This window comes from Myotis yumanensis, unplaced genomic scaffold (assembly GCF_028538775.1).
Source record: "Myotis yumanensis isolate MYYU_CA2020_CCGP unplaced genomic scaffold, mMyoYum1.0.hap1 SCAF_22, whole genome shotgun sequence".
Taxonomy (NCBI): Eukaryota; Metazoa; Chordata; class Mammalia; order Chiroptera; family Vespertilionidae; genus Myotis; species Myotis yumanensis.
In genome coordinates, this window is record NW_027223773.1 from 4888203 (window position 1) to 4905742 (window position 17540).

General features: G+C 51.0%; 1 protein-coding gene across 2 annotated transcripts in view; it reads left to right on the forward strand.

The window, feature by feature from the left end:
• Positions 1–110: 110 nt before the first annotated feature.
• The window catches only part of RYR2 (ryanodine receptor 2), a 193065-nt gene continuing 175635 nt past the window's right edge, over positions 111–17540 (forward strand). For both annotated transcript variants that reach the window (XM_070401320.1, XM_070401321.1), the window contains exons 1-2: positions 111–161; positions 9846–9965. In XM_070401320.1, coding sequence (XP_070257421.1) covers positions 114–161; positions 9846–9965 — 168 coding nt within the window. In that variant the 5' untranslated portion in view covers positions 111–113. The remainder of the gene's footprint in view (positions 162–9845; positions 9966–17540) is intronic.

Here is a 17540-nt window from a genome sequence, read left to right on the forward strand (position 1 = left end):
CCTGGCCCCCGGCGCCCGGCCCCTCCGCCCGGCTCTGGGCAGCGGCGGCCGCAGCGGCAGCAGGAGCAGCGGCGGGGGCAGCGCGAGGGGCGCGGGGCCGGCAGGAGGGAGCCATGGCCGATACGGGCGAGGGCGAGGACGAGATCCAGTTCCTGCGGACCGTAAGCGCCCGCGGATCCCTCGGGAAGGGCACGGGGTGGGGAGCCGGGCGGGGGCGCGGGCCGGGGCGGGGGGTCCCCAGCGGTGCAGGCGTGCGTGCGGGGCGGGGGAGACAAGACGCGTGTCCGCGAGTGCGGACCGCGGGGCACGGAGCGAGGCGGGCGGGGGCGCACGGGCCGGTCCCTGGCACGGAGGACAGCATCGCGGAGCAGGAGGCCGGTCTGGGTGGACCAGCCCGCGCACTGGGACCCAACGGGCAGCCGGAGGACGGGCCAGCCGGGCGGGCGCGGGGCTGGGTCTCGGCTTTCGGGCTGGCCCCACGCCCGCTCGCTTGCACCCAGAATTCGCCCTCTTGGCGCAGCGCGCGCTGCGGCCCCCGCCGGGAGCGGGTGCAGGACGAGGTTCCCCCCAGTCCCGGGGCTAAAAGGGAACCGGGTCGCTGCGTGGCCAAGGCGCTCCCGGCCTGGGCCGCGGGGCTGTGAACGCGGGGCTGGTACCGCCGGCGGGACGTGGAAGGGCCGGGAAGCCAGTGGCGCGCGGAGGCGGGGGCATCGCGGACGTGTTGTTCCCTGAACGCTGCTTGGCGATGCCGGGCGCAGCGTAGAGGGCGCGTGTGAGTGCGCGTGTGTGCGCGCCGGGGCAGGTGGCTGCCTGGAATTTCCACGCCGCGGCCGCCGGGGGAGGCCGGCCCCGCGCTAGGACCGTATTTCCTTCTCGGCACCGCTCCGTCCTCGCCGCTTCGCGCTCGCTGCAGATCCTCTCCGGGCGGGCAAAGGCGCTGCCCGCCTCCATGGGGACCAGAGCCTGCCTCTCCGTGCGGAGAATAACCCAGTTAGATGGGAGCAGCCTGTGCCCCCCTCCGCTCCATCCTCCCACCCTCCTAACGAAGGACGTTTCCCAATGGGGTTCCCCCACCCCCCTCCCAGGATCACCTCTTCCCTCCACAGGGACAAAGATGCCAACTCCCGGTTACAGTCACCGCCACCATCACAGGCAGTTACAGACACATTTTACATTTGGAAACATTAACCACATGGTAACTTTTAGGTGGGAAAATAGTTTTGATGGATCTGGGAGCTCAGCAACCAAAAACAGTCCATTTGTCCAAGAACCGCGTGCGTGACCGTGTGTGCCTCCTCTGATTTTTTTGGGGGGCGCTCCTTTTTGTGTTAAGGGGGTTTGGGGAAGGATGGAATCCAGGGTACACACCAGAGGGCGAACGACTCGACCTCATGGCTGCCGTATGCCCATTCCATGTGCCTGTCTTGCGCATTCCATGTGCTGTCATGCATATTCCATGTGCTGTCATGCATATTCCATGTGCTGTCATGTGCATTCCATGTGCTGTCATGCCCATTCCATGTGCTGTCATGCCCATTCTGTGTGCTGCTGGCCCCCTATATGAAATGACCCTGCTGGGGAGACCCTGTTCCCTAAAACCTTGCTTTTGGGAAGTATTTTAAGCCTACTCACTCATCATACAGTTTATTTGATTTAGTGGAAAACTGTCTATAAGGTTTTAAAAAATATTGAAAAGACACATGGGCAGATGTTTCCCCAAACCACGAGATCTTTTGTTCAGGTGGCGAAACACCTGAATTTAACAATTCTGTGTCATTTTAAAATTCCTTTTCCCAGGACGCACAGGGTTAAAACGAGCTAGATTCTAGCTGCTAGAATATCTGGGAAGGCTTCACGCACTCCAGGGCTTCCTGCAGGCTTAGCATTGAAGCCGAGCTCGGGGAGGCGGTGTTATCAGAATACTTAATGGGCCGCGAGGTCGCCCGCCCGCCGCCGGGGTCCTGCACAAATAAAGTCATGCGAAGGCTGTGTCCCCAGACAGCTGTCCGTCAGCCCAGCGACACCTCTGATAAGTGCGTGCCGGGCGGAGGTCTGGCAGTCCCAGGCTGGGGCTGTTCTTTTGATAAAGCACGGTGGGTTGTTGTGCTGATGATAAATGACCTTGAAGGAGGGAGCCCAGGGGAGCCGGGGGATTTTTTTGGTGTATCATGAACATCGAAAAGGAAACATGCCTTTTCTCTACGTTTTATACTGTTCATATGGGAATTCGCCAATTCCTCACCCACTCCTCTGCCTGCCCCCGCTCCCTCCCACCCTTCGTCTCTTACCCTGAGAATGTTCACGGTTCAGAAATGCTAATGGAGCTAGTAAGGGAGAGCATGTAATTCTTATAGTACATTCTTTTTCTGGGGCGTTTAGGGCAATCTTATCCATGTGAGTTATTTCTTTCCTTTTCCTTTTTTTTTTTTTAAAGCAGAGCGTCATGGCGTATCAACAATCTGTACGTTAGTTAAACTAGTTATAGGTTATAATGAAGCTCTTGTGCTTACAAAAAAGAAAATCAAGCAGTCATTAAGAGGGAGTAATTGTGAACAGATTTCATATATCCTGATTAGAGCATCGTTTTAAAATATATATATATATTTTTATTGATTTCACAGAGAGGAAGGGAGAGGGAGAGAGAAGCAGAAACATCAATGATGAGAGAGAATCATGGGTCGGCTGCCTCCTGCACGCCCCATACTGGGGATCGAGCCTGAAACCCGGGCATCTGCCCGACCGGGAATCCAACCGTGACCTCCTGGTTCATAGGTCGATGCTCTACCACTGAGCCACACCGGCCGGGCTGCACCTTCACGTTCCATCCCTGATGCATTGTCTATTCTTCTCGCCCGCTCTGTGTCCAGGGCAGTGCTGTTGCGCTGGGCCCTGGGGACATTGTCCTCCTGTCACCTCAGATAGAAGGCTGGCCACAGTGCCCCCTGCTGGCCACTGGGTGTGTGTCCCTCTCAGTTGGACCCGGGGCCCTCCCTGCCTCTCCTGGTCTCTTCCTTAAGTGCCTCTCAGTGAGGACTGTCTCTTCTTGGCAGGACTGACCGCGTGAGAGGGGTGGGACCGTGTCTGGAAAGAGACGATGTGGGGGGTGGGCTGTGGTGACCCCGGGGGCACGGGGAGCCTTGAGGCCACAGGGGCCACGGTTTATAAGGTAAGGAGGCCTTCGAGGTCATTTTCTCTTTTGCCCCCACTCCAGGGAGGGAAATGGGTCAGCGTGTCTGTGAGGAAGATGAATGTGGCAGCAGTTTATAAGATAAATGGGAATAAAGAGACAGAAGAGACCGGGGCTCGGAGGCGGGCGAGCAGACGGTGACTGCGGACCTGCTGGGGTGCTCCTAGGCTTTGTGATCGCGAGGAGGGGCCGTGCAAGAGAGCCCGACGGGGGTGTGTGCCATCGGCACCTGATCAGACGTAAGAAGAAGATAAGGACCAAGATGAGCTTAGGAGACGCAAAGAAACGTGCCCAAACGGAGGCTCTGGGGGAAGGCGGTGCAGCTGGTTTTGGACATGCTGGTTTGGAGTATGTCAGGGACTGACTTGTGTCCCCCCAGCAGCCCCTACGATGATATGCTGGACCCTCAGTACCCCAGAATGGGATCTTATTGGAGAGAGGTCTTGCTAGAGGCGGTCAAGTTCAAATAAGCTCCCTGGGTGGGCCCCCATCCAATCGGACTGGCGTCCTGATAAAGAGGGGAAATTTGGGTTCAGACAAGCCCAGAGGGAGGATGATGGATGTGAAGACCCCAGAGAACCGTGTGCGGGCGGCATTGAGGCACCAAAGGCCCCCGGATCCAGGCGGGAGGCCGGAGCCGGCTGCCTCCACAGCCTCAGAAGCCACTGACCCTGCGGCCACCTCGATCTCAAATCCGGCTCCAGAGCCACACGACTGCCCGTCTCTGGTGTCGGAGCCCCTGGCCTGTGGGGCGTTGTTAGGCAGCCCTAGGGAGCTCATGCAGGTGGGAGCTGGAAATGTGGGTGTAGTGTTTTGGAGAGAGGACGGGCCCAACGAGACAGACTTGGATGCCACGGGTGTGCTAGCAGGGCCTGGAAAAAAATTTCTAATATGTTTTTTTAAAAATATATGTTTATTGATTTCAGAGAGGAAGGGAGAGGGAGAGAGAGAAACATTAACGATGAGAGAGAATTATTAATTGGCTGCCTCCTGCACGCCCCCGTACTGGGGATCGACTGGGAATCAAACCGTGACCTCCTGGTTCATAGACTGACGTTCAACCACTGAGCCACACCAGCCGGGCTGGAAATGTAGATGGTGGTCCGGGATACTGGGCAGGAGGAGGGCTTTGCAGGCGGAGAGGAAGGTGCCTGAGAGACACTGACACGGTCCCCAGAGGAGGGGGAGGCAGATGACAGCCTGCAGGGTACACAGGAGGTGGGAGGGCGGCAGGGAGCAGAGGAGGATCCGAGGGCGACTTCACCCACCTGTGAGGAGGGGCCAAGAAGGAAGCGGTGGAAGCTTGAAGGGGAAGCAAGGTTGAAATAAAGTTCTTGGTGCCTGGCCTGCCTGGCTCAGTGGTTGAGCGTCGACCTATAAACCAGGAGGTCACGGTTTGATTCCTGGTCAGGGCACATGCCCGGGTTGTGGGCTTGATCCCTAGTGTGGGGCATGCAGGAGGCATCAGTGATTCTCTCTCATCATTGATCTCTCTCTCTTTCTCTCTCTCTCCCTTCCTCTCTGAAATCAATAAAAAGATATCTAAAAAAGAAAGAAAGAGCTTGGTTCTTTTCTTTTCTTCGGATGGGAGAGAACCGCAGGGTAATCCTGGGAAGGAGGATGGGTGACGGATGGAGCCAGGTTCCCCTCCCACCCCCGCGTTCATGACTGGGCACGTGGCCACCACCCACCGTTGTTTTGCAGACATTTAATTACTGACTGCTTGACGTAATTCGAGAGCACACAGTGTTTTCATTTGGTTTTAGGTGCGTTTTGCATAATTTCATTTTCTGCCGGGGACCTTTTGGGAAGCAATTAAAGTGAGAGCTTTGCGGGTGCCAAGCTGGGCGTGCCCTGCTTGGGTGTCGCCTGGTGCTGGTGCTGGGGCTGGAGGCAGGCGAGTCTCGGGACGAGAGAGAATTCGCAGTGCTAGTGGGTCTTCTTTCTCATGGCTACCGACTCAGAAAGATCGCAGGGTTCGTATAGGTATTTGTAAGTAACCTCTAGCAAACGGACAGCCTTGGAATGTATTCGGACAATTTCCTGACGGGCCAGATCAGGGGAACATGTTGAAATATCTTAGGAAATACAATGATTCAGCCGATAGTAACTGCCTGTGGTTCTCCCACCATGTTCAAAAGCTCAGCCGGCTAAACAGCTGTTAAGTCTGTCTGTCTGTCTGTCTGTCTCTCTCGCTCTCTCTCTTATTTGAGGGAGAGAGAGAAGAGAGAGAAAGAGAAACATCGATTTGTTGTTCCACTTATTTATTGATTTCAGAGAGGAAGGGCAAGGGAGAGAAATATAGAAACATCAATGACGAGAGAGAATCATGGATTAGCTGCCTCCTGCACGCCCCCTACAGGGGACTGAGCCTGCAACCCGGGCATGTGCCCTGATTAGGAATCAAACCATGACCTCCTGGTTCATAGGTTTATGCTGAACCACTGAGCCACACCAGCCAGCCCACTTATTTATTCATCGGTTGATTCAGGGACCCAACCCGCAGCCTTGGTATATGGTGACGATGCTCTAAACAACCAGGCCAGGGAAATTTTAGTAATTTTTTAAAAAGAGAATTCAGCAATGTACATTTTCAGAGATATTTTAATTTCCCTGCAAATTATATTTTTATGGAATTGGCACTAGGCTGCATTCACAGTTTATAGCTTGTACTTCTCTCTCTGTGTTTTTTTTTTCTTAAACAAAATCTAGGCATTAACTCTATTTAAGGGTGCAAATCCCAGTTGGTTTCACACTTAACATCAGTGATGTACCAGCAAAAGCTCTCATCTCATGTCTGCAGTTAATAGCGAAGGAGGTGTGTGTCTCCTCGGTGCCCGCGGTCACTGCCCACAGCACCCTCTTAAAGGCAACCGCTTCCGAGATGCCGAAGATTATGGGATGTGCTCCAAACCGGCCAGACCACGTGCTTACCGGGCATCAGATGCATAATTAAAAACGTATCGCCTTTGGCCCCTCTGACATTAGATCCAGTACCTCTCAGCGTACCTCACGGGTGTTGATGACATAATGTGTGCCCGTGTTTAAGAGCATGCCAAATGTCAATCACATGTATGTACCCCTGGGCATGTAACATGTTCTCAGCTTGGCGTGTGCAGTCATTTTCATGGCCCTGTATTTATGTGCAAATTGGGAACTGCCTGTGTATTTTTTTTAAATGAATAAATATAGACTTCGCGCAAGAGTAAGCCGGACCAGTGTGGCTCAGTGGTTGAGCCTCGACCTATGAACCAGGAGGGTTCGATTCCCAGTCAGGGCACATGCTCTGGTTGTGGGCTCGATCCCCAGGAGGGGGTGTGCAGGAGGCAGCCGATCAATGATTCTCTCTCATCATTGATGTTTCTATATCTCTCTCCCTCTGCCTTCCTCTTTCTGAAATAAAAAATATATATATATTTTAAGAAAAGAGTAAAAATAGGGGCTTTTTATTGTGTTGTTGTTAATCCTCACCCGAGGATATTTTCCCATTGATCTTTTAGAGAGAGTGGAAGAGAGGGGGAAAGACAAAACATAGGTGTGAGAGAAACACATCGATTGGTTGCCTCCTGCATGCCTGGGCTGGGGAGGAGCCTGCAACTGAGAAATGTGCCCTTGTCTGGAATCGAACCCAGGACCCTTTGGTCCGCAGGCCGACACTCTATCCACTGAGTCAACCCGGCTAGGGCAGGGGCTTCTTCTTCTTCTTCTTCTTTGTCTTCTTCTTCTTCTTCTCCTCCTCCTCCTCCTCCTCCTCCTCCTCCTCCTCCTCCTCCTCCTTCCCCTCCTCCTCCTCCTCCTCCTCCTCCTTCTTCTTCTTCTTCTCCCTCTTCTTCTCCCTCTCCTCCTCCCTCTCCTCCTCCCTCTCCTCCTCCTTCTCCTCCTCCTTCTCCTCCTCCTCCTCCTCCTTCTTCTTCTTCTTCTTCTTCTTCTTCTTCTTCTTCTTCTTCTTCTTCTTCTTCTTCTTCTTCTTCCTTTTTTTAAGTAAATTCTCTCAACTCCTTCGCTCTGATGACTATATACTCGCTACAAGACAACATCATATAGATAACACTTTATGTGGCCATATGCCCCAAAAGTTAGCTGTGATGATGGAATCCATCAGAAAGACGTCTGACCCCTTAACACAGTTCCTGGAGCACAGGAGGCCCCCAGGGAACGTGAAATAGACCCAGAATCTGATCACTTCTCTTCACGTCCCCGGCCGCCACCCCGTCCGAGTCAGCATTGTGTCCCCTGAACGATGCAGTCAACCCAGAAGATCTCCTGTTTGTTTGGTTTTAACCAGCCATATTCTTTCATTTATTTTTATTTTTTAAATAAACTTTTTATTGTTAATATTACAGATATCTCCCCTCTTCCCCCCATTTACCTCCATCCTCTAAGCCCCCCCCCGCCCCCCCCAGGTCTTCACCACCCTATTGCCTGTGTCCATGGGCTGTGCCTATAAGTATATAAGTTCTTTGGTTTATCTCTTCTTGTCCCCCCAACCCCGCATCGAGGCATTCAGTCTGTTCCACGCCTCCCTGCTTCGGGTCTTATTTTATTGGTCCATTCATTCTGCTCATTAGATGCCACAAATAAGTGAGATCATGTGATATTTGTCTTTCTTCCACTGGCTTATTTCACTTAGCAGAATGCTCTCCAGGTCCATCCATCCTGCTGTGGGCTGTGTTAGTACAGGCCCCAATGGCTCCGTACGGTACCCCAGCAGCTCTCCTGAGCCACCTCCGACCACCCCAATATTTTCCTGGAAGTTTCACTTCTAAGATACTTTACTGATTTAGTGTGTGTTCGTTTATTGTCTACCGTCTGCCAGAATGTGAGCCTAGACATGCGTTCAGGACCTGGGACTTACTCAGTCATGTATCGCGGGTGCTGAGGAGGTTTAAGATTTCCTCGCACGGGTTATGTCCTCCGTAACCATTTGTTCAGTGATGAATGCGTGTTTGAAAGGAGCTGTCAGTGTTGTTCGATGGCTGTTCTCCACGTGTCCCTACTGTAGCCAGCTTGGCACCTGAAATCGCGTCTTATTTACTCAGCGCGGAATCGCCTGGAGTGTGGCCCTCCCTCCCCCCAATAGTAGATGCCTCTTCTGGAGGGTTGTAAGGGCACAGGGAGAACACAGGGGCATTTTTAAAAATACATTTTTATTGATTTCAGAGAGGAAGGGAGAGGGAGAGAGAAACATCCATGATGAGAGAGAATCATGGATCGGCTGCCTCCTGCACGCCCCACACTGGGGTTGGAGCCCGCAACCCGGGCCTGTGCCCTGGCCGGGAATCGAACCGTGACCTCCTGGTTCATAGGTTGACATTCAACCACCGAGTCACGCCGGCCGGGCAGAATACAGGAGCGTTGGACAAAGGAGGTCCAACTCCACGTATATTTGAGGAGCATTTTCTACGTGCTGTCGTCTAGGTTGGATGGTGATGTGATTGCCTCGGGCGTTGACTGAAGCATCTATGTTCATTGGCCATCTGGTTTCCAGAGTTTAGTGCAGTGGTTCTCAACCTTCTGGCCCTTAAAATACAGTTCCTCATGTTGTGACCCAACCATAAAATTATTTTCGTGGCTACTTCATCACTGTCATGTTGCTACTGTTATGAACCGTCATGTAAATATCTGATATGTAGGATGGTCTTAGGCGACCCCTGTGAAAGGGTCGTTCGACCGCCCAAGGGGTCGCGACCCACAGGTTGAGAACCGCTGGCTTAGATGGTGGGAAGGCCTCATCAATGTAATAGACAAGGCCAGTCATTTTCTCCCAGCATTCCCTGGTTCCTGGCTGCCTGTACCCAAGGAACCTCCCGGTGGGATCCTGCAATACCGGCTTTAGTTGGGAATGAAATAGGGTCTTACCTGGCCAGTTCCAAAAGGCAGCTGCGTTTGTCAGCTCGGCAGCCCGGGTTTGTGAGCAGTTACCCAGTGGTGGATGAGGCATCGTGTATCGAGTGGGCTGCGGAGCAGGAAACAGAGGCACTGGGATAGCCCGCAGGGCAGGCAGGCTCTGGAAAGGACGCTAGCGTGGGGTGTGAAAGATGGGTCTGTCTTAACTAGACGGGGAGCCGGTCTGATGGCAGGTGCAGCGGCCCGGCGGGAGCAGGGCACGGAGGGGAGGCCGATGGGGGGAGATGTTGGGCTGGCACCAGACCACTCAGGGTTGGGCCTTGCAGGCTAAAGTATTTTTGGGGTCTTTTTCCTTAGTGCAAGGAGCAGCTAAGGGTGTCTTTTAAAGGGTGTCTTTAAAAAAAAAATCACTATACACACACACACACACACACACATACATATATATATATATATATGTGTGTGTATATATATATATTTATTTCAGAGAGGAAAGGAGGGGAGAGAGATAGAAACATCAATGACGAGAGAGAATCATGGATCGGCTGCCTCCTGCATGCCCCACACTGGGGATGGAGCCTGTAACCTGGGAATCGAACCACGACCTCCTGGTTCACAGGTCGTTGCTCAAGCACTGAGCCCCGCCAGTCCGGCCCCTATCCCCCCCCCTCCCCCCCCCAAGAATGGATTCAGTGTGTTTTCTGGCAGTTGTTATGTTACCCTGCTGTTTGCAGTGCACTGAGGTGTGTGCTTGTAGCTCTGGTTCAGACTGTCCCATGTCTCACTGTCCCTCTGTCCCTCTGCCCCGCAGGACGACGAGGTGGTACTGCAGTGCACGGCGGCCGCCCACAAGGAGCAGCAGAAACTGTGCCTGGCGGCGGAAGGATTTGGCAACAGGCTCTGTTTCCTGGAGTCCACCTCCAATTCCAAGGTGCGGGCACGCTGGGAGGCCGTTGGGAGTCCGGGTTTGCTGGAGGTCACTTCTGGGCATGGAGGTCACTTATGGTCATGGAGGTCATTTATGGCCATGGAGGTCATTTATGGGCATGGAGGTCACTTATGGGCATGGAGGTCACTTATGGGCATGGAGGTCATTTATGGGCATGGAGGTCACTTCTGGGCATGGAGGTCACTTATGGGCATGGAGGTCACTTATGGGCATGGAGGTCACTTCTGGGCATGGAGGTCACTTATGGGCATGGAGGTCACTTACGGCCATGGAGGTCATTTCTGGGCATGGAGGTCATTTCTGGGCATGGAGGTCATTTATGGGCATGGAGGTCACTTATGGGCATGGAGGTCATTTATGGGCATGGAGGTCACTTATGGGCATGGAGGTCATTTATGGGCATGGAGGTCATTTCTGGGCATGGAGGTCATTTATGGGCATGGAGGTCATTTCTGGGCATGGAGGTCATTTATGGGCATGGAGGTTATAGACATGGAGGTCGTTTATGGGCAGTGGAGGTCACTATGGGCACGGAGGTCACTTATACACATGGAGGTCGTTTATGGGCATGGAGGTCGTTTATGGGCATGGAGGTCACTATGGCCATGGAGATCGTTTATGGGCACGCTACTGTTTTCTGTGGATTGGGCATGAATTAGGCATGACCAGTGTTGCTACTCATTGGGCAGGTTCTTAACTGAGCCCCTACTCCTTATGGGTAGCTCAGAGATGATTGTGCACGAAAATGGAAAAGTCCTTCCCATGATGTTTATTTTCCAGCGGACGAGTCAGCAAATGCGTGATGTGCTTTCAGAACTAAGGGCCACAGGCAAAGCAGGGAGATGGGCAGCGCGTGCTGAGGTGGGGGGCTCCCCGCCACAGAGGGGGGGGGAGGCCTTCCTGCTGGGGAGACCCTGGAGCAGAGGGGGATGACACAGCAGTGAGCACTACTAACTCCTGGAACGTTCTGGAAAGAGGAAGAGCCAGGTGATTCTCGGGCCCCTAGGTAGGAATGTGCTCTGTCCTTATGGTTTCTGATATTTTGTACTGGCTGCCACTGGGCAGCCCCTGAGATGGTTTTGATGTTCAACATGACATAAAACACGTAAGCCTGGGTATAGATTTGTTTCATGGAGGTCTATCTGGACTTGGCTTTTGTTGGTAGGAAATCGGAGATGGCCCTTTCCCCCCTCATTTTGGCCTCCCCTGCATTCGTTACAAAGGTTGGGAGAACAATTATTGTTGGCCGTGAGTAGTCAGCCACTGTGAATTATATATGGGCTCCTGGAAATGGTCCCAGAAATATCATGAGCTAGAGAATCTTTTAATCAAAAGCAGGACTTCTTCAGAAGACTGGCTCACTCTCCTAGGATATTTATTCTGGCCGATCTTGGCCCCAAAGAGCATGGGTTCAGGATGCTAGCGTAGATTTTCCTGCAGGAAATGTAAACATTAAATCAGATGGCTCCAACTAGTTATTCATCATTCGTCCTTAGGTGTTTACTGTATACCCTTTCTATGGATGGCTTTTTATTTTTGTTTCTGTTACTTATTAACTGGAAAAAATAAGTGAAAACTACTTAATGTAAAAGGTCAATGAGGTTGACCTCTGTTTAAATCTGAAAGAAGGTATATATTTTCAAGGCTTCATACACAACATTAAATAATGTGGACCATATTTGACCATATTTTAAGCCACAGAGAAAATCTCAGTACATTCCAAAGAGCAGCAGTAATACAAACCTGACTATAATGGAATAAACCTAGAAATTAATTTTTTAAAAAAGGCTAAAAAGACACTAAAGTTCCTTCTACCTGAAAATTAAAAAGCACACTATGGAATAAATTTTGGGTCAAATGAGAAATAGCAAACAAAATTGAAGAATTTCTTGGACATAGTATAAATGAGTACATGATCTTTTAAATTATGTGGGATGTGACTAAGGAAGTTTTCAGAAAAAAATATTTATCATTAAATGGATATATTAATAAAAATTTTGAAAGAAATTAAACAACCAAATTAAAAAACTAGAAAAAGAACAACAAACAAAAGAAAGCGACAGGATGGAATTAATAAAGATAAAAAGGAAACTGATGAGTTAATAAACTTGTTTTTTGAAAAAAATCAATAATCAAACATTAGTCAAGAAAAAAGGAGAAAGCACAAATATTTAAATATTTGAATTTAAATAAGGGCAGGGAAGGGATAATGATCAAAATAGAGGAAATGAAATTATAAGGGAGGAAGAGAGAGATAGAACCATCAATGATGAGAGAGAATCATTTGCTCAATTATAATTGACCCCTTTTGCTCAATTATATGCAAGTGGATTTGAAATCTTTATGAAATGTATTATTTTTCAGAAAAAAATCAGTTTACTGCAGGAAGTCTGAATAGAATAATCAGAAAGTAAAGTAGTAAAAGAATTTTTTGGTAAGAAATGTATGGTCAGATAATTCCTATGTAATAAGGTTACTTAAATTATTTCAAAGCATAGCAAAAGAAGAAAAGTTCCAAATTTTACTTCACCAAGTATGTACAACATAGATTAAAAGTCTTAAAAATTACTTTGCAAAAACATAGATCAATCGCACTTAAGAATATTGATACAGAAATCTGAAATACACTATTTAAAAAGGAAACCAGTGTGGCCTGAAAACATAAAACCTACATGATGGCCATGTGAGGTTCATTCCAGGGATCCAAGAGTGACTCATATGCAAGGCTCCAGGAATACATGTTTTCATATTAGTAGATGTCCATTTGGACATCCCCGAGGATGAGGACAAGTCATGACAAAATCCAAAACCTACTAGTTTCAAATATTAATAAAATAGGAATTGATGGATAGTATCTTAACATTATTTTACACACACACACACACACACACACACACACACTCACACTCATTCAGTTCAAAATTCAGCACCCATTTCCAGGGAACAGGTGGTTAGAATTAGGTGTAACGTAAAGAAGGGTATTTGGTACCACTGCTGTGCAAGTGTTGTTAGAGGTAAGAACAGATATAATTAGACATGGAACAGTTTGGATATGAAGAGGTAAAGTATCTCTAGTTGCCGATGATTTGCTTATATATCTAAGAACCCCCAAATCGCCCATGGATAAACTATGGCAAAAGATGGATTTCTGAGAGAAATCCACAAAATAGCTGGTTATCATTGTACCAGTAGCCTTCATATATATATATATATATATATATATATATATATATATATATATGTTAGAAATTATATAGAAACATACAGATATATGGAATGACACGGCATACACACACACAAACTCAGGTTTACATTCAGTTAGAAAGGGGGCCAGTGATAGTCTTAGGCAAATCATTTGTCAGTGGTCATAAAGTGTTCCCTCCAAAAAGAAAATTCATTGAAAACAAAAGGATTCTTGTTTAATGACCTGAATGCTACCAAAATAGTTTTCTGGTCTTACTATTTGTGGACACAGGACAGAGCAAGTAAGAGGGTCCTCAAGATTTGTTCACCACACTTCAGTGATTCTGCATTTCTAAGGCTGGCTCATATCGACCGTATGCATAAAACAAGACTTGATTTTATCCGGCATTCCAAACAGGAAGGTGAGCCTGGCGGTAGAAAAATATCCCAAGTTCTTCCCGTTTTCCCCCAGTTGCGATGGCATTGCTTTAATTAAAAGTATTTCCTCCCATAATGGAACATGATAGAGCAATATTTTATCTTCAGTGACTTCTCATTTCAGGGTATTATTCACCACCATAAAGAATGCATTAGGATATTAATGATGCATATGAGTTGTGATATTCCAGATGAACTGCTCTTCTTATTCAAGGGAGAATTTTTGAATAATAAAAATGTCAGTAGAAGATAAATGCTGGATGATAGAAGAATCACTTTAAAAGTAGACTTGCGTCCCCTGGCGTGGCTCAGTGGTTGAGCGTCCACCTATGAACCAGTCCTGGTCAGGGCACATGTCCAGGTTGCAGGCTCCAATCCCCAGTGGGGGGCGTCCAGGAGGCAGCCCATCCATGATTCTCTCTCATCATTGATGTTTCTATCTCGCTCTCCCTCTCTGAAACCAATAAAAATATATTTTTAAAAAATTGTAAACAGTCTGGCCGGTTTGGCTCAGTGGATGGAGCGTCGGCCTGCGGACTGGGGGGTCCCGGGTTCGGTTCCAGGGGCATGTGCATTGGTTGCGGGCGCATCCCCGGGGGAGGGGGGGGGGAGTGTGTGTGCAGGAGGCAGCTGATCGGTGCTTCTCTCTCATCGATGTTTCTGGCTCTCTGTCCCTCTCCCTTCCTCTCTGTGGAAGGGTCAAGAAAATATATTTTAAAAAAAATTGTAAACAAACAAAATATAGTCTTGCTTCCTGCCGCGGGGTCTCTGGTGCAAAAGCGCTGGTCACCTCCTGCCTCTGGAGGCACAGTCGCCTGCCACTCAATGTGAAGGTGGGACCAAGGAGGATCCCAAGGAGCTGCACCTGCCACTCAACGCGGAGGCGGGACCAAGGAGGGTCCCAAGGAGCTGCACCTGCCACTCAGTGTGAAGGTGGGACCAAGGAGGGTCCCAAGGAGCTGCACCTGCCACTCAATGTGAAGGTGGGACCAAGGAGGGTCCCAAGGAGCTGCACCTGCCACTCAATGTGAAGGTGGGACCAAGGAGGGTCCCAAGGAGCTGCACCTGCCACTCACCGCGGAGGCGGGACCAAGGAGGGTCCCAAGGAGCTGCACCTGCCACTCACCGCGGAGGCGGGACCAAGGAGGGTCCCAAGGAGCTGCACCTGCCACTCACCGCGGAGGCGGGACCAAGGAGGGTCCCAAGGAGCTGCACCTGCCACTCACCGCGGAGGCGGGACCAAGGAGGGTCCCAAGGAGCTGCACCTGCCACTCACCGCGGAGGCGGGACCAAGGAGGATCCCAAGGAGCTGCACCTGCCACTCACCGCGGAGGCGGGACCAAGGAGGGTCCCAAGGAGCTGCACCTGCCACTCAGTGTGAAGGTGGGACCAAGGAGGGTCCCAAGGAGCTGCACCTGCCACTCAATGTGAAGGTGGGACCAAGGAGGGTCCCAAGGAGCTGCACCTGCCACTCAATGTGAAGGTGGGACCAAGGAGGGTCCCAAGGAGCTGCACCTGCCACTCAACGCGGAGGCGGGACCAAGGAGGATCCCAAGGAGCTGCACCTGCCACTCACCGCGGAGGCGGGACCAAGGAGGGTCCCAAGGAGCTGCACCTGCCATTCAACGCGGAGGCGGGACCAAACCTGCCACTCAACGTGGAGGTGGGACCAAAAGAGGGTCCCAAGGAGCTGCACCTGCCACTCACCGCGGAGGCGGAGGCCGGAGTCCCCTCAGCGCCCGCTGTCCCGTCGTCGTGGCGGGGCCGGGGGGAGCCTGACAGGGCGGCCCAGCGCCCGAGGAACCCCAACTCAGCACCTGCTGTTCCGGGGGGTGCGCTTCGAGGAGACGCCGTGCTCGACGCCTTCTACCTCGCAGGTGAGGCGGCGTCCCCGTCCCCTTCCCGTCGGCCTCCCTCACCCTCGGACGCGCGTGGCGCCGGCTCCCGCTCTCCTCGCACCCCGGACCCTTCGGACGGGAGCGCGGGCCTGTGGGGAGGAGGGAGGAGGAAGGGAGCGCGAGGCCTTTGGACCGATTGGAACGCGGAGGCCCCGGGCGCTGAGCCCTCTTGAGGCTCCGGGTTCCCGGAGCGCCGGGGGACCCACGGGAAAGCGTGTGACCCGCACAAGGCCGAGCCCCCGCCCCACCCGGTGGCCCGCGTTTCCCTTCTCCCTCCCGCGTGGCCCGCACGGCGCGGGTGCCGACCCCGGGAGCGGCTAGAACGCCCGGAGCCAGACAGGGTCGGTGGCGCTGGGACTCGGATTGTGCGGGATGGTGCGGGGTGTCCCGGTGGCTCCATTGTCCGTCACGGTGGGAACGGGCGTAGGACGATGGGGAGATGGCGTGCGGGGCAGGGGGTGGGGTGGGGGGCGCTCAGACAGGCCCCTGTGCTAGTGCGCTTTCGGGGAGCGTCTCCAGCCCGTGCGCCCCAGTCATCACGCTCTCCCCCTCTCGCTCTCCCCTTTCCCTAAAAAATGACTTTACAAAACATTTTTACTTTCTAAAATAATTCTTTATTGTTGAAAGTATTACATTTTTTCCCCATTAACCCCCCTCTAGTCCGCGCCCTCCCCCCGCAACAGGCCCTCACTGCCCCTTGTCTGAGCCCTCGGGCTGTACCTACGTGCACACAAAGTCTGTTATAAATTGTAAAGAAGGGGGTGGGGCCACGTGAACATGGGAGGGTCACGTGAGCAAGGAGTGGGGCCAGTGAACACGGGAGCTTCACGTGAACAAGGGGTGGGGCCACGTGACCATGGGAGAGTGGTCATGGGAGCCCGGAGGTCTCAGAACACAGTGTGTGGTCAGGCGGACGGGGGCCGAGTGAAGGTGGAGGCTGAAATGGAAGGGATGCCATGGGAGCCCCCAGAAGCCAAAGAGGCAGGAAGGGCCCTCCCCAGAGCCCGCCGAGGGAGCACAGCCCTGGACACCCTGATTTCAGATTGTGGCCCCCAGAACTGGGAGAGCCCGGGTCTGTTGGTGTAGGCCAGCCTTGTAGTCATTGGAGCAGCAGCCCCAGGAAACGGACCCCAACTTCCCCCGCTTTTTGGGGCGTTGACCAGTCTCTGTGCGGAATCCACTTTCCGTCCTTGGAGTCTTTCGTTGATTATTCAGGAAGTTTTTCTGTATTTTAGTTGTAATTCCAGTTTGGTCCTGGTAGTGTATCCATGCAGCATCCTCCGCCGCCATTTTTACTCTCTGTTTTACGAAACATTTTAAACAACAGATATTTGTTTCTCAATATGTTTCCCCTAAAAATTAGTTGAATAATAAAGCATAATTATATGAACACTAAATATTAAGGTTTTGTTCTGTTCACTTTACTGACTTTCTAAGAATTTTTGGGGGGCAGTGGGGACGAAAAATAAAGACCAGTGTGATCGAGAAAAACACATACATGATCAGTAGCCATTTTTGTTTTTCAAAATCCTTGTGTAAATATAGTTATTTCTTTGCCGATACTTTAAGAGGAGAACAAAGTGGGTGGCCGGTGTGGCAGAAAGGAAACATCCTAATGATGAATGAATGTCCAGTCTGTGAAGAATAAGTGGTTAAACTCAAGATTTAAAAGAGAATGCCTAAGAACCTTGGACAGATTATTATATTGGCCAGGATAGACCTGTTTGTTAAATTTAACTTGTATGTTGTATGGAAATAATTCTGTGAAACATGCATCAGCCGCTACTCAGTCCAGAAAGGGTGGTGACACAATTGAAGACCCCCAAAGTAGGAAGCATTTTATGGAATACTGGAAGAATACAGCTTCGGTACATTCTCATGGGAGCTAAAGACCCATTCTTGGAATATTTTAAAGATTTAAAAGAATTCTCATTGTCGTGAAAGATGAGCTTTTGATTTCCCATTATGTTTCTTGACATAAAATAAAAACCTCAAACACTGACATCTCAGACTGAAGAAAAATCTAATGTAAAGTCTG